General features: G+C 51.6%; 2 protein-coding genes across 12 annotated transcripts in view; one reads left to right on the forward strand and one right to left on the reverse strand.

The window, feature by feature from the left end:
* The window catches only part of YEATS2 (YEATS domain containing 2), a 112,390-nt gene extending 104,578 nt beyond the window's left edge, over nt 1-7,812 (forward strand). For all 6 annotated transcript variants that reach the window (XM_008957370.4, XM_003832008.5, XM_063602627.1 and 3 more), the window contains 4 exons: nt 2,061-2,287; nt 3,194-3,268; nt 4,261-4,334; nt 5,639-7,812. In XM_008957370.4, coding sequence (XP_008955618.1) covers nt 2,061-2,287; nt 3,194-3,268; nt 4,261-4,334; nt 5,639-5,747 — 485 coding nt within the window. In that variant the 3' untranslated portion in view covers nt 5,748-7,812. The remainder of the gene's footprint in view (nt 1-2,060; nt 2,288-3,193; nt 3,269-4,260; nt 4,335-5,638) is intronic.
* A 3,248-nt stretch (nt 7,813-11,060) lies between these two features.
* Nucleotides 11,061-20,779, reverse strand: MAP6D1 (MAP6 domain containing 1). 6 transcript variants are annotated; one of them, XR_010111479.1, is made up of 5 exons: nt 20,310-20,779; nt 17,466-17,563; nt 15,255-15,598; nt 13,168-13,285; nt 12,545-12,559 (listed from the first exon to the last, which is right to left on the reverse strand). XR_010111479.1 is itself a non-coding variant. In XM_034957802.3 (3 exons), exons 1-3 carry the CDS (start codon nt 20,708-20,710, stop codon nt 12,530-12,532), a joined length of 549 nt encoding a protein of 182 aa, XP_034813693.2. In that variant the 5' UTR covers nt 20,711-20,775; the 3' UTR covers nt 11,061-12,529. The 6 variants fall into 6 exon arrangements, 2 of the variants coding, with proteins under 2 accessions (XP_034813693.2, XP_003832057.3); XR_008624949.2 differs by having other exon boundaries at nt 12,548-12,559; nt 13,168-13,281; XR_008624948.2 differs by lacking the exon at nt 12,545-12,559 and adding an exon at nt 12,590-12,610.
* Nucleotides 20,780-20,812: the final 33 nt, after the last annotated feature.

A 20,812-nucleotide genomic window follows, 5' to 3' on the forward strand; every position in this document is an offset into this window, starting at 1 on the left:
CCCATCTCTACTAAAAAAACAAAAAAATTAGCCGGGCGTGGTGGCCGCGCGCCTGTGGTCCCAGCTACTCTGGAGGCTGAGGCAGGAGAATTGCTTGAACCAGGGAGGCGGAGCTTGCAGTGAGCCGAGATCGCACCACTGCACTCCAGCCTGGGCAACAGAGCAAGACTCCGTCTCAAAAAAAAAAAACACACACACACACACAAAAAACAGACCACTGCTGCAGGGCCATGGGGTGTAGGAGCAAGGGATTAAAGGTATATAGGCAGAAGAAGCATTTTGAGTTTCACCTCAAAGAATAAGAAGGGTTGGGCCGGGCATAGTGGCTCATGCCTGTAATCCCAGCACTTTGGGAGTCAAGGCAGGAGGATCACTTGAGCCCCTAGGAGTTTGAGACCAGCCAGGGCAACATAGCAGGACCTTGTCGCTACAAAAAATACAAAAATTACCCGGGTGTGGTAGCTCGCCTGTAGTCCCAGCTACTTGGGTTACTAAGGTGAGAGGGATCACTTGAGCCCGGGAGGTCGAGGCTGCAGTAAGCCATGAGCACACCACTGCACTCCAGCCTGGGCAACAGAGCCAGGCCCCGTCTCAATAAAATAAAAAGAAAGGTTGTTCTCTGCCCCCAGCCCCATTTATATAGAAAAACAGAAGCTCCACCCCCCTGTCCAAGGAAACCTGGAGCACAGAGGTGGGGTTCCTTTAAGACTTAGGGCTGGGCTCAGTGGCCTACCACTTTGGGAGGCTGAGGCAGGAGGATTGTTTGAGCCCAAGAGTTCAAGACCAGCCTGGACAACACGGTGAAACCTTGCCTCTACAAAAAATGCAAAAATTAGCCGGGCATGGTGGTGCATGCCTGTAGTCCCACCTATTCGGGAAGCTGAGGAGGGAGGATTGCTTGAGCCCAAGAAGTTGAGGCTGCAGCGAGCTGTAATCATGCCACTCCTCTCCAGCTTGGGTGACAGCGCAAAACCCTGTCCAAAAAAAAAAAGGGGGCAAGTCCCAGTTTTGCCATTAAGCTTCTTGAGAGCCTAATGCAGGATGGCCTCTCCTTTCTCTCGTCTCCTGCAGCGCTTAATATCAACAGCATGAGGGCTTGTCTGACTTCGCTGTGTAAGCTACTCGGAGAGCAGAGACCGTATTGATGATCCCCGGGCTTCACTGACACTGTGTGGAAAGCACAGTACTTGCACATACTAGGCTTCCTTTTAATCTGACTGATTCCAAACGGCCCCTAACCTACAATGGTTTGACCTGTGATTTGATGTTGTGACTTTACAATGGTCTGAAAGCTGTAGGCATCAGCACATGCCTTGACTTATGATGGCCTTGTCCAGATAAGGCCATCGTAAGTTGAAAATATCCTAAGTCAAAAATGATATTTTCAACTTATGATGGGTTTTTCAGGATATAGCCCCAGCCATCATAACTTGAGGAGCAGCTGGAGCTTGTTAGAGCCCAGTCAGTAAAACAAAAGGCCAGGAGCTGGGTGCCCTTAAATCTTGTACCTGGTGTGGACCTCACACACTCATCCAGAAAGTGGAAGGGCACTAGTGCCCTAGATCTGGCCTTAAGGTCCTCACACTCCTGATTAGGCTTTGTATAAATCACCTTATTAGAGACTGGACCCATAATATACATTGAAATGTTAACAGTCCTGCTCTCTGAGCAGTGAGAATAGGGGTGATTCTTTTTATTTTCTTCACTCTGCATTTCTAAATTTTCCAGATTTGAGATGAGGAAAAATCAGGTCAGTCCTTAATACTCAGAGGGAGGGGGATGGCCTGGTTTTTGGTGGCAGAAGTGAGAATTCCTATTCTTTCATCTTAGATGGCAGTTACCTTACATAGATCACACACAAGATGCCTGTGTTTTTTATGCCTTTCTCCCTCGTGAATTACTAGTTCTCATCATTATAGATCCATAGAATGTTAGAACTGGAAAGAAGGTCAGCTCCCCTGATGCTTATCCCCCTTCCTCAGACCATGGGTCTCTTGGAGACGGAAAGTCCTCTTCTGTGGGCCCCACAGCTGTTGTAACACTGCTTGCCTTTCATTTAGAGTGCCCGTCATCATTCTCCTCTGCTGACAACCTCTGCCGCAAACTGGAGGACCTGCAACAGTTCCAGAAAAGGGAACCCGAGAATGAGGAGGAGGTGGACATCCTCAGCCTCTCCGAGCCAGTGAAGATAAACATCAAGAAGGAGCAGGAAGAGAAACAAGAGGAAGTCAAGTTCTACCTGCCACCAACCCCAGGGTCTGAATTTATTGGGGATGTCACACAGAAGGTAGGGGCTGTGGTGTTAATAGTTCATGCGGCAGACCAGCTCAGAGCTAGATGTTCAGACGCTCAGCCTCACAGACCCAGACCCAGACCCAGACTCTTCTGGTGCCGTAAATGCTTGACTTCCTTCTGCCTGGTTGACCCAGGTGTGCTCTCAGGGCTCCCACCTTCCCGCATCAGAGCTCTTGGGCAGAAATGCTAATTACATGTGAAAAGGTTGCTTGTTGAACGCAGACTTGAAGCAAAGCTGGCTAGATAGAAATGGTTGATTACTCTTCATCTCGTTTTTCTCATCTGCCTCAGTAGAAGCACCTTTCCCTCATGAGGCACGTCGTACTCTGAGTTGCACGTCAGCGCGTAATCCTCCCCTGATGTGTTGATAGCTCCTGAGTGCCCCGCCTGTGGTGCAGATGGCGTGCACCTGCCTTACTATATAGGAGAGAGGTATTTATCCACCCTGCTGGAGCCTAACAGCTCTTCAGCATCTGCCAGTTGCTCAGGGCCCGAGGTGAAAGACAGTGTGCTTTCATTGGATGCCATGAAGAATGGGCAAGATGCAGTTTCCAAGTGCAAACAGGACGTTGGAGTCTGATTCCAGACCTTTCAAAGTGTTGATCGCTTATGAGAACCCAGGCAGATCCCAACCATGTTCTCCCACGAAGGAGATTTGAGAGATTTTAATAGGATTATAGTCATATTTTAAATATCAGCCAGAAATGTGGAAAAACAAGATAACATTCTTCTAGATGTTATATTCCGTGTTCCTTTTCCCGTGAATTTTGCCCAGCATGTTTGCAGAGTCGTCCTTCCAGCCAGGCATCGCTTTGCATGTCAGGGAGGTATGCTTGTTTGGAGAGAGGCTGTTTCTAAAGCAGCGATACGAACAAACGGCTTTCTTCTGCTTTTCCAGATTGGGATCACCCTGCAGCCCGTGGCACTCCACAGGAACGTGTATGCGTCCGTGGTGGAGGACATGATCCTGAAGGTGGGTGCCTGCAGGGGCCGCCAGCCAGGAAGGATGGTTGCATCCCAGGCGGATTGGAGTAAGGGGCAAGCACAGAAAAGGAACAAAGATAACAGGCTTTAAAATGTCTCGTCTTATTTGGGCTTAAGTTCTCTCTTTTTGTTTTTTTGTTTTTTTTCCTTCTGATTTTTAAATGGACTAAGTTATGTTTCCTCTGAGTCATGTGGTTTCAGGTGCCTCCTAAGACGTATTCTGGGGGTGGTGGTCAGTGTGCTCGTTGCTTTAGGAGGTGGCAGAGACAAAGCCTATGGTTTTCTGTACACATCACAACAGCAAACAGCCCCAGCTGTCCTGACCCTGGCAAGGGGACGAAAATGCCGCAGCCTCCTTCCCCAGCCGGATCCTAGCTCAGCAGTTCCTTTCCTCATGGATCCTCTCCAAGAATAGGGATACCTCCGTAACAACTGCTTTCCTTAAATACAATGTCTAGGGCTGGGCGCGGTGGCTCATGCCTGTAATCTCAGCACTTTGGGAGGCCGAGGCGGGCGGATCATTTGCAATCAGGAGTTGGAGACCAGCCTGGCCAACATGGTGAAACCCCATCTCTACTAAAAATAAAAAATTAGCTGGGCTTGGTGGCGCTCACCTAGTAATCCCAGCTACTTGGGAGGCTGAGGCAGGAGAATCGCTTGAACCCGGGAAGCGGAGGTTGCACTGAGCCAAGATCGTGCCACTGCACTCCAGCCTGGGCGACAGAGTGAGACTCCATCTCAAAATAAATAAATAAATAGAATAATGTCTGATTAATGAAAATCACTCCAATTCATAATTTCTCAGAATCATGGCCTTTATCATTATGGTCTATTATTGAGACCTTTAATTTTTTCTTAAGGACTTTTTAATCCCTAGTTGCAATTGTTTCAAACATTTGGGGTAAGGGATGGGGTTAAATGTGTCCCTTCTTGCCAGCAAGCAGATGGCCATTTGAAGAATAACAGCATCTTCCATTGTAGGCTACAGAACAGCTGGTGAATGATATCCTGAGACAGGCTTTGGCAGTTGGATACCAGACAGCTTCTCACAACAGGTATTACTATCTCTGCAGTCTGTGGTGTGAGGCTTACACTTCTTTCCTAACAGTTGAATTGCCCATGAAGGTGTTTTATACTTATATCAATCCAGTAGGAGATGGAGTGAGTGCTTAGGACACTCTTAGAGCCAGATGAGCTCAAGGGTCTGCTTTGTCATTTTTAGAGAATCTCATGGTTGTGAAAGCTCACTCAGCTTTGCTTAGAGGTTTATATCCTCCTCATTACTTCACAGACACCCAGGACTCTGTTTTATTACAGAGTTGAATAAATACTAGCTTTGCAATTAAAGATAACAGTGTCCATTACATGTCAGACATGAGGGCCAAGCGTTGCATATATTACCTAATTTGTTTTTCATTGCAGAACTATTATTCTCTTTTTAAAAATCAGGAAACCGGGCTTTGAAAGGTAATCTTACCCAGCTTACCCAGCAAATACACTGTAGACCTGGACTTCCGACTCAGGTCTCATTGGCTCTGAGGCCCCTGGGCTCGCCACTGCTCTTTGCTGACTCGTTGTCTTTGATTAAGACACTGAGTTTCAGTCTGTTCCTAGGCCCTGAAAGGATGGTAGATAGGCCACATCTGCTTTTCTTTCAGAGGAAACAAATATTATTTTATTGCATTATGCTAAAGGCTGTCACAGATTTATAAAATTGTAGCAAAGTGCCTGAGGACATGAAGGGCCTAAATCAGAGGAATAGTAGATGAAACTTCACAGGAATATATCAGACAACATAGTCGTCTTTAGAGAAAAGGAAGGGGAACCAAGAGTTCCGGTCCTGCTGCCCACTGTCCTGCTTGGACCCACAAGTGAGCCAGGGCCTCCTGTGGCCCCTGCTTACCTCTGTGCTCCCTGTTCTGGAGGGGTAGAGTGACTTAGGTGCTTTTGATGGAACGATTAACATCACGCCTGGCCTGGCGTGGCTCCGTCTCCCGTCTTTCCAGGAGATGGGAAATAAGGTCCCAGAGTTTTGTGGTGCTTTGACTCAGCTTTCGGTCTGCTGAGACTCACTCACAAATGTGTCATTCCATTCTGCCATCCGCTTTGTTTTCTTTCTCTTTTCTCAGTTCTCAGAATCTTTTTTCCTAATCATTCAACCAACTTGTTGACATCCTTCTCATGCCTATGACAGGAAGGCAGTCCTCACCCCAGAGTGGCCCTAAGCTATGTCTGTGGCTCAGGAGCCCTCTCCACGGGGCCTCTGCCTGGGATGGTCCCTGTGGTGAGTTAAGTGAATAAATGATGAGATATACGTGAGAGAATTTCACCTGGTAACACCCTTTGTGTTTTGGACCAGGATTCCCAAAGAAATTACAGTGAGTAATATTCACCAGGCCATTTGCAACATTCCTTTTCTGGACTTCCTCACAAACAAACACATGGGAATATTGAATGAGGACCAGTGAGCGGAGTGAGGTGCCCTGGAGAAGCAGGCTTTGAAGGCGCAGCGAAGCTGTAACTGAGGACCCTGCTGCTCGGGAAGGAGGTGGTTTCCAGTGTGACTCGGCATGTCATGGCTACCCAACCTTTGCCGCTGCCTGTTCCCGCGTGTCACCAGCACACTCCACTCCAGTTGAAATCCTCCTAGGACAGGAGTTTGTTTCCTGAGTGTGGAGTGAGGCTGTCAGTGGATCCGTGCTTTGTCGGCCAGCGTTTCTGCAGTCTTTGTAAAGGCCCCACGAGAGCGGGCCAGACCGTGTGCCTCAGGCCCTTCTCCCTGGGTGTGCTTAAGGGGGCTCCTTGGGCCCGCCTCCCCAGGAGGTAGAAAATGAGTGGCAAGCTAGAGATTTCACCCATTTTGTGGGCTGGAGTTACCAGTAGCTCCAGCAGTTACCCTGAGGAGAGATTGGGCTTCAGCCTTCAGCAGGTGGTTCTCTCCCATGCCTGGCCTTGGTGTGGAGGGGCTGTACTCTGAGCCCAAGTGAGTCAGCTATAGGAAGAGGCCATACCTAGAGCCAAGAACCATGAAGGCCTGAGAGACAGCAGACTGAGCAGAATTCCTTTTTTGAGCACGAGAGCATTACTAGAACCATTGTCAAAGCAGTGGCAAGGGACGGAGAGGTCCCAACAGGAGTCAGGAAGAGGTTTGATTATAACCAAGAAAACTCACTATGCTAGGAATAGACAGTGTGCACCAGTCCCAGACACTTGGCAGAAGTGTAGCAGCGTTACACATGTGTGCGAAGCAGATCGCAGGTTCCACGCCATCTGCATGGCCTGCAGGAGCTTCTGCTGCTGACCCCATGCTAAGTGGCCAGTGGGGAGCAGCGCCCGGCAGGCTCTTCTGGGGTCGTCTGTCCTATCTGTGGATTGTGTATACTCTTCTCTGTTAAGGAGTTTTTCCCAAGAAGAAAAGTATTTAAAAGAAATACCAGTGAGTGCCTTAAAGTTGGAGAAGTAACTGCCCATACCCAGAAATAAGGATGCCAGTGCCCAGAAGCAGTGAGATTAGGCTGTGTCCACAAGCAGAGGCCCCCTCGATGGGAGGGAGAAGCAGAAGACCCCTCGATGGGAGGGAGTGGCAGGCAGGAGAAGGTGGCGCTGCCAGGTGCCCGGGTCTATTGGAGGCGCCCCATCTCAGACTTCCTAACACAGCCTGTGTGGAAGGCAGAACAAAGAATGCATGCCCAGTCAGAAATCTGTTCTATTCTGCTCCAAGAAAATCGGAAACCTGTGAGTCAGAGTCAGAGAAACTTACCCAAGCAACGTAATTCCTGTTTTCGTGGGTCCTGTAGATGTTTGAGTCAGGAAGGTAAGGCGGGGAGTGACTGAATAAACTCTGCCTTTTAAATTGAGCATCTGGGCCGGGCATGGTGGCTCACGCCTGTAATCCCAGCACTCTGGGAGGTCGAGGTGGGTGGGTCACCTGAGGTTGGGAGTTCGAGACCAGCCCGACCAACATGGTGAAACCCCGTCTCTACTAAAAATACAGAAAATTAGCTGGGCATGGTGGTGTGTGCCTGTAATTCCAGCTACTCGGGAGGCTGAGGCAGGAGAATCACTTGAACCCAGGAGGTGGAGGTTGCAGTGAGCCAAGATCATACCACTGCACTCCAGCCCTGGTGACAGAGGAGACCCCGTCTCAAAAATTGATTGATTAATTCAGCATCTGAGGGCTGCAAGTACAGAAGGAATCTATTCTCAGCAGGGCATAGGGCACGCACTGGCTTAACAGTTTAGTATATAAGGCTCGAATAGTCTATACGTGAACTGCTATAAGCAAGGTCGATAGGGAAGTGGATAGATTGCTTCAGCAAAGTGAACTGTGAGATCTCCAGGACAGAGGGAGACCTGATCCAAATGAGAACAGATTCGTTATTGCAGGTATCACAGCCTAAAGAAATTATCTTTTTGCAAAAGAAATATTAAATGATTTAGCAGTCTCCACGTGTGTTAATGTTTCAGACGTGTATCATAATGTGTATAATTGTGTAACAAAATTGTCTACAATAAATCTTTTGGTATTTGTGGTGGGTGTTTCTGAGTTTGAAGCATGGTACTCAGGCAGGGTTCTCCCTGCACTGGGATGAGGTGATGGTGTAGATTCTTATTGATATGTTTAAATTAATTCCTCTACTTCTTGCCAAAAAAAAAAATGTTGCAACCGTATAAGATAAAGGATTACAGTTACATAAAAGTCTAAAAAAAATTTGGAAATGGACATAATTATTCCTGACAGCTTGGGGCAGAAGAAAACTGCATAAATGAGCTCAGAGCTTCCTTAAAGCCAAGGCAGAGAGAGAATCAGCTCCTCGTGTCTAACAAAGAAACATACCGGGTTATCTGGCAGGGTAAAATTGGACTGTGTTGAGGACTGAAAGAAGTCACTCCTGTGACACGGTCCTTATGCTGTGACCATCTGCTAGCATATGGCTCAGAAATAGTGAAAAATCCAGAAACGTAAGAGCTGAAAGATTTTGAAAGCTTTGGTTCTTCAAAGGCATTATGATACAGTCCAAGTATGTAACTTTCTGGGGACCAGACTTTGCTGAGAGTCATAATGGAGAGTCAAAGAGTCTGATGGCTGAGAGGGGTGTGCCTAGGCTTGCCTTCATAAATGTTCATTGTCTCAGCCAAGGTTTTGGCAGGAGCGAGAGCAGGCTCAGATCAGTGTCACAGGCAGTACCTTACGTGACTTGGACTCCAGGTTATTGATTGAAGGAGTCCTGTGTGAACGGGGCCAACAGAACTGGCTTTGGGGCTTCATCATCTTGACCCTGTTCAAAGGGGAGTTTCTTCCATTTGTCTGGGGTGGGCTGCAGGGCCTAGCTTTTCTCAAAAGCTGCTTTTGGGAACGTGGCCTGAGTCCTGGAGTTCTGTACCATGGAGCACAGAGAGGCGAGACCTTGTTCTAAATGCCTGCAAACCCCCTCGACTTGCGGAAGGACCTTTAGGACTTTCCACCTGCAGAGCGTCATAGTGCAGCCCGTGGCTGCTTGAGGCAGCTCCCGCAGTGGCAGCTTGGGTTGTGAAATAATTAAAAAGTTAACATTTTCTTTTGTCTGGAATTTGCTAACAGGTTGAACTGCTTTTTATTTATTTAGAGACAGAGTCTGGGCCGGGCACGGTGGCTCATGCCTGTAATCCCAGCACTTTGGGAGGCCGAGGCAGGCAGATCACAAAGTCAGGAGATCGAGACCATCGTGGCCAACGTAGTGAAACCCCGTCTATACTAAAAATATAAAAATTAGCCAGGCGTGGTAGCAGGTGCCTGTAATCCTAGCTACTCAGGAGGCTGAGGCAGGAGAATCGCTTGAACCTGGGAGGCGGAGGTTGCAGTGAGCCGAGATCGTGCCATTGCACTTCATCCAGCCTGGGTGACAAGAACAAGACTCCATCGTCTCAAAAAAAAAAAAAAAAGAGTCCGCTCTCTCGCCCAGGCTGGAGTGCAGTGGCACGATCTCAGCTCACTGCAACCTCCGCCTCCTGGGTTCAAGCGAGCACGTCTGGCTAATTTTTGTATTTTTAGTAGAGACAGGGTTTCACCATGTTGACCAGGCTGGTCTGAAACTCCTGACCTCAAGTGATCCACCTGCCTTGGCCTTCCAAAGTGCTGGGATTACAGGCATGAGCCACCATGCCTGGCTTGCTTTTTATTTTTAAAAACTTTTTCTTTACAGAATTATTATAAAAATGTTTATAGAAACTTTAGCAAGCATAAAAAATGTGTTTGAAAAACTACTCATAATTCCTCCTCTGAAAGATAATCACTGCTAACATCTCTCAGTGCCTTTCTTTCAGTCTTATATGCGTATTATGTATGTGTGTGAGAGATAGCTATGAGTTGGGACCACATGGTTGAGACTTGTCTGTCTCAGTTGCTTCTTGGGTCACTTGCTGAACATGTTAGGCCTGATTATTTAGACCTAAGTGAGTGGGAAGGAGTTTCAGCATAACCCACATCATCTCCTCATAAAGAGGCCAGGCTGGGTGCAGTGGCTTACACCTGCAATCCCAGTGCTTTGTGGAGGCTGAGGCAGGAGGATTGCTTGAGCCCGGGAGTTCAGGACCAGCCTGGGCAACCATAGGGAGACCCTGTTTCTACAAAATGTACAAAAATAAATAAAAAATGGCCGGGTGTGACAGCTCAACACCTGTAATCCCAGCACTTTGGGAGGCTGAGATGGGCGGATCATCTGAGGTCAGGAGTTCCAGACCAGCCCAGCCAACATGATGAAGCCCCGTCTCTACAAAAATTAGCTGGGCATGGTGGTGGGCGCCTGTAATCCCAGCTACTCGGGAGGCTGAGGTGGGAGAATATCGCTTGAACGTGGGAGGCAGAGGTTGCAGTGAGCCGAGATTGCACCACTGCACTCCAGCCTGGGTGACAGCAAAAAAAAAAAAAAAAAAAAAAAAGCCAGGCATGGTGGCATGCCCCTGTGGTCCCAACTACTCGAGAGGCTGAGGCGGGAGGATCACTTGAGCCCAGGAGGTTGAGGATGCAGTGAGCAGTGTTCACACCACTGGGTGACAAAGCAAGACCTGCCTCAATGATGATGATGCACCCTCAGAGCAACACGGGAGTTGGTGAAAAGCTGTCTGCTGTGCATTGCAGAGACTCTTGACCATCTGTTTGTCTTGCAGTCAGGCCTGTCTGGTGTGGTGAGGCCTCCATTGCGGCTGCCCCACCAGCACTGCCAGGAAGGGGCAGGCCCGGTTGGTCCTGGCTGAGCTGCAGCAGAGCTGACCAGCCCATTACAGGAAAAGAACAAACCAGCATCCGGGCGCTGTGCAGGGTGACATTGGCCAGGGGTGGTGAGGGGCTGGGAGCACATGGCATCAAGCTAGAGGATGCTGGGAGCTGCAGGTGGGAACACAGCTGGCTCCCAGGGAAAGTGAGGAGGGGGGACTAAGGCAGGAAAGAATAATCCTAACAAACACCTGTGCCTCAGTTATTTCCTGTACTGAGCACCCCACCTGTAAACACGGATGCTCTTGGCAAGCCACAAGGTGTAGCTGGTAGCGTCGTCACTTCTCAGTAAAGAAACGGAACCCCAGTTGCTCACAGGTAGCAAGTGAAGCTGGGATTAGAGCCTGAGGAGCTTCAGAGAGAGGCGCCTGGGTGAGGGTAGGGGACGGGTGGGTTCTGTGGGCTGCACCTACCACATGTGCCCTGCAGCCCACAGCAAGAAGCGCTCAGCATCAACAGGCTTCTGAGGTGTGGCGGCAGCTGGGCCACACTGAAGTCCTTAGCACCAAGAGACCGGAGAAAACAAGCGTGAGAAGACTCGTGCTTATAATTTAAGAAACTGAAACTGTACATTTTTGCATTTTAGTAAAATCTGAGATTGTACAGTTTAATCTCATTTCCACAGACACCCAGCAGGCAGCCTCTTTTCTCTTAGAAAAATCAAACATGCAAGCCGTGAAGTCAGGAATAGCTGAACCCCTTGGATAAGCACACGCTTTGGGCTTCTTTAAAGCGAGCTTCTCATCAAGAGCATTTCCTTTGCTGGCATGAGGGGAGGGCTGTGCCTGCCAGGGCTAGCACCTGGGAGGGACGCTGACAGGCAGCCGGAGCTGGAACCACTGTCCCACCTGCACGTCTGGTGGCTCTGAGACCCGAGTGCCACCACCTGCAGCTTAAATGCTCGTCTCACTAGAGCCACTTGTGGGCTGGAGAGGAAGAAAGATCCAAAGGGAAATCCACCAATTTCCTTACTGAAGACTGTCCCGAGCTTGTACCTCTAAGCTTTAAAAAGAGACGAAGACCCTTCAAATGTGTGAAGGCACCAGGCGTGACCCATGTGGCCATGCTGGCTGGAATTTACGGAGGAAGTTAGGAGAGAGCTTTGCAAAGAAAATGAACTGCCTCTTCAAAAGGTGGTGAGTTCCCCGTCACTGTACATGTGAGCAGGGTAGACGGAAGGGTTGGTGTAGAGGACATTTTAAGGTATTTCAGGGAATGAGACAAATGCCACCTTCCCAAAAACAGTTCCAGTGTGTATGATAGTTCCCTGCTCATCATCCTTATGTTAGCGGGAAAATCATTAGTAACAAAATGTGGATTCAATCTTTAGAACCTACCACAAGGTAAATGTGAGTCATTCAATCCCAAGAACTGTTTTGTTAAAACATGAGGCTCATCTTGGCCATAAGGAGGTCTGTGAAGTGGAAGCCCGTGACTGACAGTCTGTTTCTTCTGGAAATTTCCTCCTGGATACTCAGCATCACCATGAGTCATGCAGGTGACGGCCCAAGATTCCAACAGCTTCAACTGCAGGGGCCATCTGTAGGAAGAGCCAAGGGTCCCACTGTAGGTTATGAAATTAATCAAGTGCTCACGCATCCTGGGAAATCCACCAAAAGTGGACATAACTGGTTCTTTCAAGGGCCGGATGTGTCCACATTCCTCAGCTTCCATGGACCAATTCGGTTCCCAACTGACTTGATCCTCAGCCTCCTCAGAGATTTCAAAACTGAGAGATGGCCAGATGGCAGTTAACGAACGCGGGAGCCTTCCATAGGCTTCTCAAGAGGATGCTTGAGGCTGAGCTGAGCTGGGTGTGCCAAGTCCATCGGTGCATCTGCCCCACACCAGCACTTTGGCCCTGGTGACAGCTTTGAGAGGGGCTGTGCCCTCCCGCAGGGGCCCATGCCATGCTCTCGCCCAGCCCCACGGCAGTGGGTCCTGAGGCCGCTCCCCAGCCCTGTCCTGTCGGCAGCCATGGTGTCACGGTGCAGGCAGTCACACGTTGAGAATCCGGGGAGCTGAGGCCTGAAAGATGGCGGAGGGGTTAGGAGTGAACTTCTTCCTCACCTCTGGGACCTGAAAAATGAAGTGTGGCCACATATCAGTGGGACTTTTCCTTAACTCCCTACTCTTCCCCCCTACCCAGCTCCAGGAAAAAATCCCCTCCCATCCTCTGCATCCTCCAGGAGTTGAGACCTGAAGGGTCAGAGGGGACTTGCCCACCGTGAGCCATAGGTGTCACTGCATTAGCAGCTGAGTGGTACACGGACCTTCCATTCTGCTCCCTGAACCACTTGGGAATCGGAGCTGAGATGCCCCCACTCCCTTCCATCATCTCTTTCCTCTTACACAAATGCTGTGGTACTCAGGCCAGTCACTAACGTTCAGTGGCCAAGGGTAAGATGGGGATTTAGGAGGCAGAGAGACCCTGCTCACCAGAGAGGCCAACACTAGAGGGCCACCCAGCTGGCTAATGATGAAGAAGTACCTTGGGTTTTTGTTCGGGACATCTGGTTGGCACTGCTGTCCCTGGTCATAATTGCATTTTACACCATGAAAATCTGGCTCCTAATCCCTACCCGGGGAAAGAGGCCTCTATACCCACACCCCTGCTGCACCAGCTTCTGGCTGACCTGGAAGCCGGCCCCAGGGCTGCTGTCCCATCCCGAAGTGTGGGTTGTGATGACTCGGGCTGGTTTTGTCTTTGTGGATCTTGAGGGCTTCACTCCAGTCCAAGCCTGGAATTCCTGTCTGGAACAGAGAACACGGTCACAACCTTGCACAGGGTCAGCCATCCCTTTACCGACTCCCCGGGGGCTGCTGCTCTGCCCCATGCACGGCCCTGCCAATTGCTGAAACCCTCGGCTCCAGGCAGTCCTTGTCATCTTCCCAAAGACAGAACTGGCAAGGCAAGCGCACTCCCGTGCAGGCCCAGCTCTAGGAGAAAGGTGTGTGGCTGCCTGGCCCCTCACCTCAGCGATCCACTGGGAAATCTGGGCTCACCCCAGTCCCTAAGGAAGTAGGAGAGGAAGCTTATTCTCGCACTGCAGGCGAGTGGCAGGGTCAGGGCAGAGCTCAGTCAGCACCTGGGTCTCATTCAGAACGCACCAGCACCTGGCACTGCTGGGTCCTGTACCTGTACCCCCTGCAATTCTCCCACACCTGCCCCTCCAGAGCCAGGCTGCTTCAAGAGACCCAGGTCATGGTGGCTGCTTATGCCTGAAGAGGAAATGCCCTCATCACCGGGCACAGCCCTGGCTTGCCAGACCCGCTTAAGACTGAAAAGAAAAATAAGGCTCAGAACTTTTAGTTTTTTTATACTTTGTCTCATTAACTCATGCAGAAGAATGGATCACAGTGACCATCTCAAAAGACTCCAAGGTGGCCTGGCCTTTGCACAGCTCTGTCCATGGTGGAGGCAGTGGATCGTGCGCTCTTGCTGAGCCTGTGGCGGGGAGGGTGGTGTGATGGGGGAAGGCGGGCCCTGGAGGGAGAGGATGAGGCTGGCACCGCTAGCTCCATGTACCGGGAGCAGCTTTCTCCATGAAAAGACAGTGCTTCCATTTCTCTGAACAAAAGGGACCTCCTTTAATTCTACCCACTCCTCTGCAAGATGGGGAGCTCAGAAGGCAGAACTCCCTGTGTCCCAGGAGCACCTGGCCAAGGTGGAAGTGTCCAGCTAGCTGGGCCTGGCACCCACATGTGTGCGGGGTTGCTCCTGCCCAGGCTGGACACTGCCGGGGTTGGGCTTCAGGCGCTGAGGTCAACAAAGCTGCCTTTCTCCTTGGCAGCTGCACAGCTGGGGCACCACTGGGCAGGCTGCGTGGGCAGGGAATGGCTGTGTCCATGGCCAGCACTGGGGTGCCAGGAGGAGAGCTGGGCCGGCGCCCCATCAGGTAATTTTCACTCCCGAAGCCGCGAGCTTCTGAAGACCAGCTGCCCAAACCATATGCTGCTCTGTTCCTCCTGCGGAAGCAGGTCCTCCCCTGGGCGCGCCCTTCTGTCCCCAAAACACTTCACATGCCCACGCTGAGCCTTGGGCCTGGCATCCTGAGCCTGCTGCCCTGAGGTGGCTGCAGGGGTCTCAGAGCAGGAAGCGACCAGAGCCACAGACTACAGCAATCCTGGTGGCCGCCAGAGGAGGAACCCAGGGCTGGAGCCCAGATGGGAGAGGGGATCTTAAAGATGGAATGGGCAGGACCCGGTGACTGCCTGGAGAGAAGGAAAACAGACTCATGGCTCAGGCCAAGATTAGTAAGAAATACAGGCCTCCCTGCCTGCTGTGCCCCCTTACAGTGCTCAAGCATGTTCTGGCATCAGCCCCGGACGGAGGATTGGGAGGCCTGGGTTCTCAGCCCGATATGGCTTCAGACACATTCCTCAACTTCCCTGAGCCTCAGTTTCTTCTGAAAAGTGGGGCTGCTGACCCATGTGCCTGAGGTTGTTGTGAGTCTTCGTTTCGGGCACTCAGTACAGTGGGGCCAAGTCTTGTGGAACTTGAACATCAGCCCTTTAACTGCCCCACCTAGGAAGGAAGGAGGGAAGCAACCAGGGAGCAAGGACTGCCTTCCAGAAGTGGGCGGGGCTAGCACCTGGGCCAAAGGTGCCCAACGGCCCAGAGAGAATTCAGAGGGGGCCTGTCAGGTGGAAGGAGCCAGGCTGGCTGTGGGTAGGACCTGCTGTGCCCATGTGGCCAGGCAAGCAAGGCAGATCAACTCACATGCAGACCAGAAGCCAGCAAGGCAGGTCCCGCAGGGGTGAAGAAGCTGAGGCCCGGGGATCCTGGGTACTCCCTCAAGAACCTTGAGTTAGGAGTGGCCTCACATCTTCAGGATTCCTGGCTCTGTTCGTTTCCTTGGCTTTCTGAATTTCTTAAGTTTGCTTAGATGATGTGCATCTTACAAGACAAGGCTGGAGGGAGTGGCTTGTATCAGGTCCCAGAGCTGGAAGGTGGGGGTCCCAGAGGCCCACTGGCATGGCGCTGGGAGGGTCAAGTTCAACAGTGATCCTGTGTTTCTGCCCGAATTGGGGGCAGGGGTCCAGGCAGCCAAGCTCTTGCTATTCCTGCTTTTCGGATGAAGAAAGGGTCAGAGAGGCTGACCCAGCCAGGCGCAGTGGCTCACGCCTGTAATCTCAGCACTTTGGGAGGGCAAGGCGGGCAGATCATGAGGTCAAGAGAACGAGACCATCCTGGCCAATATGGTGAAACCCCGTCTCTACTGAAAATACGAAAATTAGGCCAGGCACAGTGGCTCATGCCTGTAATCCCAGCACTTCAGGAGGCTGGGGCGGGCGGATCACGAGATCAGGAGATCGAGACCATCCTGGCTAACACGGTGAAACCCCGTCTCTAGTAGAAAAAAAATACATAAAAATTAGCCAGGCATGGTGGCGGGCGCCTGTAGTCCCAGCTACTCGGGAGGCTGAGGCAGGAGAATGGCGTGAACCCGGGAGGCGGAGGTTGCAGTGAGCCAAGGTCGCACCACTGCACTCCAGCTTGGGCAACAAAGCAAGACTCCATCTCAAATAAATAAATAAATAATACAAAATAAAAATACAAAAATTAGCTGGATGTGGTGGTGGGCGCCTGTAGTCCCAGCTACTCTGGAGGCTGAGGCAGGAGAATCGCTTGAACCCAGGAGGTGGAGGTTGCAGTGAGCCGAGATGGCGCCACTGCACTCCAGCCTGGTGACAGAGTGAGACTCCGTCTCAAAAAAAAAAAAAAGAAAAAGAAAAAAAGAGAGGCTGACCCACCTGAATTTACACACCAGGAGGTAAGAACCCCAACAAGCCCCGACTCCTGTCTGTCAAGGCTTTTCCACAGCTGGCCTCAGGACACAGTTCAAGAAAGCAAGTGACTCCAAGGAGGCAGCTCTTAAGGGATGAAAACCCATGGGGGCTACAAATTTTATCTCTGGGGCAAGTCACACGGGTTCCACTCCCTTCTCTGCCATTCAGAGCTGTGCCAGCCACTCAGTTTCCTTGTCTGTAGAATGGGGACGGCAAGCACTACGCGAAGGCTGCAGGGGGCTAACCTCAGGGAGTGCTGAGCCTGGTGTGCGTTAAAGCAGAGAAGGCGACAGCTAGCACCTTTACCGCCACCAGAGCTGGGAGGGCCCGGCAGGACATTCACTCACCACATGTTCCACACAGATGAGGGATTGCTTTTTTTTTTTTTTTTTTGAGATGGAGTCTCGCTCTATTGCCCAGGCAGGAGTGCAGTAGCTCTATCTCGGCTCACTGCGTCCTCCACCTCCTGGGTTCAATGGATTCTCCTGCTTCAGCCTCCCGAGTAGCTGGGATTACAGGTGCGTGCCACCACGCCCAGCTAATTTTTAGTAGAGATGAGGTTTCACTATGTTGGCCAGGCTGGTCTCGAACTTGGGATCTGCCTACCTCATCTTCCCAAAGTGCTGGGATTATAGGGGTGAGCCACCACGCCCGGCCTAATTTTTATATTTTTAGTAGAGACGGGGTTTCACCATGTTGGCCAGGCTGGTCTTGAACTGACCTCAGGAGATCCGTCCATCTCGGCCTCCCAAAATGCTGGGATTACAGGTGTGAGCCACTGCGACCGGCCTCTTTTTAACTTTAAAATAAAAAAAAAGTAACTTCTGTGATAAGCATCCTTACAGCTAAATCTTTGTTCATATCATCATTTCTTTGGGATAAATTCCTACCTGTGGAATTAAAGAGCCAAAAAGTATGAACTTATCCCCCCAATTTTATTAGTTTTAAAAACCAAGCTGGGCACAGTGGCTGATGCCTTTAATTCCAGCACTTTGGGAGGCTGAGGCAGGAGGATCGCTTGAGCCCAGGAATTTGAGGCCAGCCCGGGCAACATAAACCCCATCTCTAAAACACACACACACACACACACACACACACACACACACACACACACACACACAACCCCACGTGTAGTGCCCACCTGTGGTCTCAGCTACTCGGGAGGCTGAGGTGAGAAAATCACTTGAGCCTGGGAGGTTGAGGCTGCAGTGAACTGAGATCATGCCCCTGCACTCCAGCCTGGGCAGCAACAACAACAACAAAACAAACAACAACAAAAAAAACCCCCAAAAACCCAACTGTATCAAGGCATTATTTCCAAACCATACAATTCATCCATTAAAAACATACAGCTGGATGACTTTTGACAAATGTAACCACTTGGGTACCACCACCATTATCAAGACACAAAGAACATTCCATGTCCCCAGGAGAAGGCTCCCTCATAGGTTGGCACTTTGTAAGGAACTCGCTGGGGGACAGTGGTTGCAGGGTGGGTCTTGCATTCACTGACACGTCCTCAAGCTGAGCCGCTGAAACTGGAGTGGGCAACACTGAGCCGCAGCGCTCAGGCCCTAGACTAGCCAGCTGGAGGGGCCTGAATAGCGGAGAGTCTGGAAGGCCAGGGGTCCTGAGCGTGCAGCGCATTCCAGCGGCTGAAGTTCTAGGCACCAGAGCAGGGCAAGGGGTGGAGCTTGCAGGGAGACAGCTTCAGCTCCCGGAAGGAAGCGCTTTCTGTCAGTTACAACAGTCTGCCCATGGAGCGAGCTGACTTGCATGGCGCTGGGCTCCTCTTTACTAGGGATGTTCTAGCAGAGGCTTAGCTTTTATTTATTTGAAACAAGGTCTTGCTCTGTTGCCTAGGTGGAGTGCAGTGGCACAAACACTGCTCACTGCAGCCTCGACCTCGCAGGCTTGAGGGATCCTCCCACCTCAGCCTCCCAAGTAGCTGGAATCACAGGCAGGCACCACCAAGCCCAGCTAATTTTCTATTTTTTGTAGAGGCAGGGTCTCACTATGTTGCCCAGGCTGGTCTTGAACTCCTGGGCTCAAGTGATCCTCCCACCTAAGCTTCCCAAAGTGCTGGGATTGCAGGTGTGAGCCACCATGCCTGGCTGGCTTAGCTTTTAGAAGCAGTCCCTCATCCGGGCATGGTGGCTCATGACTGTAATCCCAGCACTTTGGGAGGCCAAGGCAGGCGGATCATGAGGTCAGGAGTTCAAGACCAGCCTGACCAACATGGTGAAACCCCATCTCTACTAAAAATACAAAAAATTAGCTGGGCGTGATGGCACACACCTATAATCCCAGCTACTCAGGAAGCTGAGGCAGAAGAATTGCTTGAACCTAGGAGGCGGAGGTTACAGTGAGCCGAGATGGCGCCACTGCTCTCCAGCCTGAGCGACAGAGCGAGACTCTGTCTCAAAAAAGAAAAAAATCAAAAATCAAAATAAATAAAAATTAACTGGGCATGGTGGCACAAGCCTGTAATCCCAGCGACTCGGGAGGCTGAGGCAGGAGAATTGCTGGAACCAGGGAGGCAGACATTGCAGTGAGCCGAGATTGCACCACTGCACTCCAGCCTGGGTGACAGAGCGAGACTCCGTCTCCAAAAAAAAAAAAAAAAAAAAAAGTTAAAAAGATAGGCAATACATGGACATGTTACAAAGGCAAAAAAAAAAAAAAGCAATCGTTCAAAAGAGCAGAGTGAAAAGCCTTCCGCCCCTGGCAGTCCCTATCAAGTTCCTCTCCCTAACGGTACCATCTCCTCAGACATCCATCAGGGCATCCTGTGCTTATTTGAGCATATGTGTGTATATTAATACCCCTTTTTAAAACACAAATAGCCTACGTGCTGCTGGGCACCTTGCTTTTTTGGTATGCGTATATTTAAGATCCGCTGGGTTTCAGTATCCCATTTCACGGCTGTGCTATAATTAACCAGTTCCCTACATCAGCAGGACAAGGGGGTTGCTGTGCAATGTCTCCACCTATCTTACGCTCCTGAGCTCCCACCCTACCTTGTAGGATACCTGTAGGGAAAATTCCTAGTAGTGAAATAGCTGCATCAAAGGAAAAGTAGTGCTTTTAATAGTCCCACATTAGAAACACCCTAAATAGTCAATGGTAAGGAAGTAGATAAATAAAACTTGAAGATATAAAGGCATATCCATAGGATAAATACCGCACGTTTATTAAAATTCATGTTGCAGAACATGTAGTAACACGGACAGACTTCTACAACTGGTGAAAAAAGTGTACAGTAAGAATCTAACCACGTAAAAATATATCAGTGCATATGCACCAAATGCACATTACGGAGTAGAAAGAACTCGTCTGGGGAGGGATCAAGGAGATACGTATTTTGTTGTAATTTCTGTACTTTCCCATTTTTCTACAGTATGAATTACTTTTGTGGTAAGAGGAAAAAAGGGAGAAAGCCCTCGGCTGTCCAGGAGCAGAGCTGGGCTGGGAGGTGGGGAGGGCCCGCGGACCCGTTCTCCCTGAAAGCCCCTGTCACAGTGGGACTCTGAAGGGCTCACCCACACGGGACCCTGCGCTCGGTCCTCACCACCAACGCCCGCACAGAAGGCAGTGACCGGAGAGAGCTGGGGGACATGGTCTGCGCGCACCCCTCGCACGGCTAGGCCCGGCGGTGGGAGTTAAAGGGAGGCCGGTTCCAACTCGGCTGAAGGCAGGCCATTCTGACGGCTGCCCCCAGGAGGGCGGCTGCGAGGTCGGCGGTGCGCTCCCGGCACGGGGGTGCTCGAGCACTGAGTCCGGGCATGGAGCAGCGAAGGCGCCGCCTGCAGTGCCCACGGACCAAACGGGGGTGACCTCTGAGGCCGCCGGCAGCTCCGAGGTCGCGTGGGATCCGGGCTCCAGGCGCCTCCGCTCTCCCGCCCACCCCATCCCTCTAGCTCCGGGCCTCCGCGTCCTCCCACCACAGGGTGGGGACTCGTTGCGGTCCCTACCCAGCCCATACCTGTACGACGTGGTCGCTGCTGCAGCCGCGTCCGCGTCGCCGATGGGCAGCACGTAGACCCCGCGGGCGCCGGGCGCAGGTGGCGCGGGGGACTGCGCGGAGGATTTGCCCCTGCGGCCGCCCGCCCCCGGTCCGCGCCCCGGCGTCGGATCCTTGGGCCCGGCGGGCGTGGTCCACAAGCCGAAGTCCCGCTGGTACTGAGTGAGCGGCACGTCCCGGCCGGAATCCCGGGCGCCCGCGGGAGGCTGGCCCCTGCGCGAGGCGGCGCCGCCCGTGCCCGGCTCCTCGCTGTCGACGTCCGAGTAGCCGTGCAGGGTGAGCGGCACCGCCACGTCGGAGCGGTCCAGCTGGTTCCAGCGCCGCGCCAGGCAGCACAGGCGGCTGATACAGGGCCACGCCATGCCAGCCCCGGCGCCCGCCGCCCCGCTCCCGGCGCGCGGCGCTCCCGGCCGCGCCTCCTGCGCCCAGCGTCCCCGCCCCCGCGGCCCGCCCCGCGCCGCCGC

The sequence above is a fragment of the Pan paniscus genome, chromosome 2 (genome assembly GCF_029289425.2).
Source record: "Pan paniscus chromosome 2, NHGRI_mPanPan1-v2.0_pri, whole genome shotgun sequence".
NCBI lineage: Eukaryota > Metazoa > Chordata > Mammalia > Primates > Hominidae > Pan > Pan paniscus.

What these genes read in the sequence shown, in the direction of transcription:
- MAP6D1 (XM_003832009.5), bottom strand. Translation starts at nt 20,710, where the DNA reads ATGGCGTGGCCCTGTATCAGCCGCCTGTGCTGCCTGGCGCGGCGCTGG. An exon ending in GCAGCGACCACGTCGTACAG is followed by an intron (nt 13,286 to 20,309) that starts GTATGGGCTGGG and finishes TCTCTGTTCCAG; the next exon opens with ACAGGAATTCCAGGCTTGGA. An exon ending in GCCCTGGGGCCGGCTTCCAG is followed by an intron (nt 12,611 to 13,167) that starts GTCAGCCAGAAG and finishes TTCATTTTTCAG; the next exon opens with GTCCCAGAGGTGAGGAAGAA.